The sequence below is a fragment of the Penaeus japonicus genome, unplaced genomic scaffold (genome assembly GCF_977035675.1).
Source record: "Penaeus japonicus unplaced genomic scaffold, GWHDUDI00000001_assembly GWHDUDI00000007, whole genome shotgun sequence".
NCBI classification, from domain to species: domain Eukaryota; kingdom Metazoa; phylum Arthropoda; class Malacostraca; order Decapoda; family Penaeidae; genus Penaeus; species Penaeus japonicus.
The window spans coordinates 8,868,375-8,873,374 of record NW_028234409.1 but is presented as its reverse complement, the minus strand read 5'-3'; the positions used below and the strand labels follow the sequence as shown (position 1 = coordinate 8,873,374).

General features: G+C 33.0%; 1 protein-coding gene across 24 annotated transcripts in view; it reads left to right on the top strand.

Annotated features, from left to right (window-relative positions):
- The window catches only part of Mbs (Myosin binding subunit), a 179,787-nt gene that overhangs the window by 173,395 nt on the left and 1,392 nt on the right, over window positions 1–5,000 (top strand). For 14 of the 24 annotated variants that reach the window (XM_086538367.1, XM_086538365.1, XM_086538364.1 and 11 more), the window contains one exon: window positions 2,820–5,000. This exon is cut by the window's right edge and continues 1,392 nt beyond it. In XM_086538367.1, coding sequence (XP_086394493.1) covers window positions 2,820–2,906 — 87 coding nt within the window. In that variant the 3' untranslated portion in view covers window positions 2,907–5,000. Of the gene's footprint in view, window positions 1–1,805; window positions 1,935–2,819 lie in introns of all 24 variants that reach the window. The other 10 variants (XM_086538356.1, XM_086538345.1, XM_086538355.1 and 7 more) reach the window with 1 other exon arrangement.

Genomic DNA, 5,000 nt, shown 5'->3' with positions numbered 1-5,000 from the left:
AGAGTAAATTACTTCTTTAGAATACAAATTCCCAATGATGCTGTTTTTTGTGTAGAGAAATTATCTGTATTAAGTGCAAGATTTTTAGACAATGTTCATGAGATGCAGAAGTGAAGTAATTATAACATAAGAAGTTAGAAAGCATTCTATGCAAATATTTTATCTCCCTTTTGATATGAAAAGAAGTATGTTTCACTTTTTGTTAAAATACATGGTTTTATATAAATGTCTTGTCAAAAACATGCTTAGATATTGTTGGTATTGTCAAGTGAGATGACATTGACAAATAACAAGATAGTGTAGCAGGCAATGTGCTTAACATTTTGTCCCCTGAGCCACTCCAGCGTATATGTAGGTTATTTTTATTATGTATAAGTTTTCTTTATTTTCACGTTTATTTAATTTTATTCTACACCCTGGTTGAAAGCTCTTATTTTGTTTCTTTTTTTGTATTAATTATTTTATTTTAAGTTATTTTTCACCCTGTTAGACTTGTGCTTTTTTGCTGCATATTATTGGAATGTGATCACATAGACACAGTATCAGGATATGGTGATGAGACTAAGTGCACTTATATTCTGTGCTCTGATAAGGAATCCAAACTTTGTTCCTGATAAAGTTAATTGTTGTTATTATTATTTTTTTTTTCTATGGATTACTCTGAGTTGATATCCTCATTAGAGCACGTTCATCATTGCCTGTTGAACCCTTCAGGGATTAGAGTTTATCCTGATTTTATTATTATTATTATCTTGATTTGATTAGCATTGTTTACCTTGATATGGTTAATGGTTGATATGGTTAATTTTGCAGTAAAGGTAGTATAATCTCAGAGGTGATATGAGGATTAGCGATGTTTACTTTTGATATCTCTTACCCAATTTATCATTTTAATGGATTATTACTTATTACATTTGCTAATAAATGTGTTTTGATTATTAAATTGAATAACAGGAAACAAATGCTTAAATTTCTGTAACATAGATATATTTCCAATGAAATTAAAATCCTTGAATATGGTTCTTTGCTCTTCAATTTTGAAATGAGATGCTCAGAAATGTGCATTTTTATCTGAATTATTCTGATTGTGATAAGAAAACATCAGTATCTTTTAGTAAAAGACTGCCTTTAATGAAACAAATGTATTTCTCCCAAATTGCCAGTGATGTCAAATAGATAATATCATTATTATTATTATTATTGAAAATATGGAATCTCCAGTTCCTCCAGGATACTTTCAGTATAGTGCTACAAACTTGAAATCAGAAATCATGATTTTCGCAGATATTTGTTGTTGGTATTTGACCTAAGCCACAGTGCCAAAGTTCAAGTTTGTTTAGTGAATATAATGTCATTATTACCAATGGCCAACCTGCATCATCTAGGGGTTGCTGGACATGATTGATAAATAAGTAAAAGGTTCAAGATTTTTCTGTTGCATTTGATCTATCTATCCCTGAAGGTCCTATTAATAGCTGAGCTTGCAGTCTTGTTTGATTTTGATGCTGAAGCTTTTACAAAATTTACCATTTCTTCTTTCTGCTAAGAAATGCCATAAAAGAAACCCCCAAAATTCTGCTTTTGCATGTGGGACATCATGTCGACAGCTAATCAAAGTAAGGAGAGTAAAAGGAGGAAATGATGAAAATCAAAGAACTACTTAAACCTAACAAGAAAAGTGATTTATATATATTTTTTTTCTTTAACAAAGATAGTGCATGTGCTCCCCAAGCTCATTTACTAATGATTCTTGACTAGTTCACTATAGTGACTTCCTGTCTGAACTGTAACTTCCTTTCTTACAGCAATTGCAAAAACTTAAGGCCGAAAATGAAAAGTTGAAGGCTGAAAACCGAGCCTTGACTCGGGTGGTGTCCAAATTGACCAATTCAGCCACATCGGGCATGGGTAACTTGGCCACCTTGAGCAAATAGGTAAAAGAACAAAAAAAAAGAAAAAGAAAAAAAAATTGGGTAAAAGAGGGTCAGCCTGCTGCTAGTGTGAATGACTAGTGTGGCACCACCTAGCATGACCACACTGCCTGTGCATGATTAGCATTGCAGTGTTGTTTTTTTTGGTGTGTTTACTTTTGCTCAGGCCTTGCGACGCCCACACACACATTTTGAATGACAGCAATACGAGAAATTCCCAGATTGACTTGTGCTTTGTTTTGCTAACTCACAGTTCATTATCTGTCATATTGCTCACCATGTTATTTTATGGCATATTTTATTATTGCTAATTCAAGTGTAGTATTCCAGACAATAAATATACCTTGTTTTGCTTTATGGTGTGTGTTTTAATGGATAAAGAGTAGCTGTTTTGCCCAATCTTCAAATAAAATTGGTGTTAATTTTTTTCCAAACATCACTCACTTTTACAGTTATATTGGTGTTGAAGTTAAGTAAATGTGTTTTATAAATGAAAAGGAGGGACTTGATCTTTTCTTTCTGTTTATGTTGAAGTATTTTCTGACTTTTCTTACTTGTGAGGTTCTTGAATTGGCATGAATAACATTAAAAATAACATCTCTATTGAGTGCTTCATTACATGCATGTTTTGTGATATAGATTTTTAATTTTTGGCTTTTTATTTTCTGTGATTTCAGTAGACTTTAGTCTGCGTGTATTTTTTTTATCATTATTATTATTACAGATCGGTGTACAGCTGTGTTTATCTACCCAATAGGGAATTTTTATGTTTTATCAATTTTATGGTGAATGATATATTTTTCTGTTCAACAAAACTGATCTCTAGTTATATAATACTAAGAAGTAGGCAATCAGGACTGACATATTTCTCACATTTTTTTTTCACAGTTGCTGGAACAACTAAAGCAGGAGAATCAGCGTTTGAAGGATGAAAATGGGGCACTCATCCGTGTGATCAGCAAGCTGTCAAAGTAGTGAACACTCAGCTGTGAATGTTGCTGCAATGGATGCTGCAAATGATTTGGTCTTCTGATGAGAACCCCTCAAGCTGCAACCCAGTTGTTACATAACTCTAGGGGCACCCTTTGGATGTTATAAAGCTTTCCTATAAAACTGTGGGTGACTGTCAAGTCTTGCTGGGTGTTCTTCTTGCTATTTAAGAAGTCCTAGTAGCTATTCAATAAGCTGGCTCACTGCCCATGGCATATTCTAGGCTTATCCAGTCACCAGAGTCTAGTGCCCAAATAAATGTTGTCACTGTGTGTAGGCCCAGTATATATGGTGTAGGTGTTCATACTGTGCCTCGTTAATTGGCTGGTTTTAGTCTCAAAGCCTGATGAAACATTGTTAATCTGAGAATCATGTTCCCACAAAAATGAAAATAAATAGTAATAATAATAATAATAATAATGATGAAGATGATGATGATAATAATAAAGTTATATATTGTTAAGTACTTAAAGTATTGATTGTTATAATGTGTTAGAAATGTTAATGCATTTACAATGTCATTAGTTGTTACATGAATCAAGCACTTTGGAATAATGATGTCCAGATTAAAGAGTTTCACTACATAATAGTTGCTCCTGATGATAGTGATAGACAGGGAGAAGTTAGAGAGTGTATACCTTTTATGCCTAGTGGATGCTGGCTGAGACAAAGTAACTAATGAAGAGTCTCGCTGCCAGGCTGAGATGCGAAACTTGATGTAAAGGAGTTCAGCCATTGGAAGGGTTTCACCACGTCAAAACAACTCTTTTTATAAGTGAATTTGAGTCGGAATAACTGCATTGTGAAGGCTCAGGCTCACAGTTCATGTCATAAAGACATTCTTCTTGTCCTTGTATCTTAGGACCGGTGTCCCAGCGGGCTAGACGAGTAAAGTCTGACTTGCATGGAAAGAATCCCAATGACACGCTCGGCCAGTGGCTCCACCTTTCCCCAAAGCCAAGTAAAACGGAAATTTAAAGTATATTTGTGTGTTTTGCTCTTGTTGTCTAAGCTTCACATTTTCCAGAAACTTTCCTAGTACTTTCATTTTTATTTTTTTTTATTTTTCTTTCTTTCTTTTGTAATTACAAATACATTTTTAGTATTGTCAGAACGTACCAGTAGCCATTGATTGGCTTAAAAGGATGAACCTTTGCTGTCTGAGACCCAACACATCAATGGCCAAGGCCAGTTCTGCTTTAGCTCTGTGTCCTACAGTCAGTATTTGCTTGTACAGTGCCCATGCTGGATGTGTGGAAGATCTGCTGTACATTTGAGCAGTGATGTGTGATTTGAGAATTGTAACCATTGTTAATGATTATTGGTGTATATATTATTAAAACTGGCCTTGTCAGTCACCAATGCTGTGAGCCAGATAGCTCTTTACTTAAACCTATAGCTTGTGCATTTTCAAAAGTCTTGGTTACAATCCTCAGGAAATTAACTGAAAGCAATGCTAAAAGGCACAGAAATTCACTCAGTGCTGGATATAGAAATGATTGTAAACAATAATCTTGTTAATAACCATTTATATTCAAAGGTGTACATAGAAACATCGAAACCATAGCATAATTACAATCATGATTATATATTATGTAATGAAACATTGACCTTAATAATATTTTCTCACATAATACCAGGTTTGCATTAAGGCTTTGTCATGTGAAGAGCATTTCTATCTTTCTTTTTTCTTTCTTTTTTTTTTACTCCTTTATGGTGTTCATGGTAATGTAATGTTGTTTTTTAAACTTCATAAAAGTTGACAAATATCTTGATTCTCATTAGAATTTTCTTAATCAGGTCATAGACTTTCACTTCAAAAAAGTCTGGTGAAATGAGTATATAAGAATATATATATAATGTATTTATTTTTTATTATTTATTCTCATTCCTAAGAAAATATCTTAAATCTGCTAAACAAAATGAAATGTAACTGTGATTTGAAAACAGTTATATTATAGATAAAGAACAAGGTTATGCCAACATGGTTATTTTCCTTTAAAGAAAGACACACAAAATAACATTGTAATTGATTTTTCATACTGTTATGTAAATGTTAATATCTTCTGTTTTTGATTT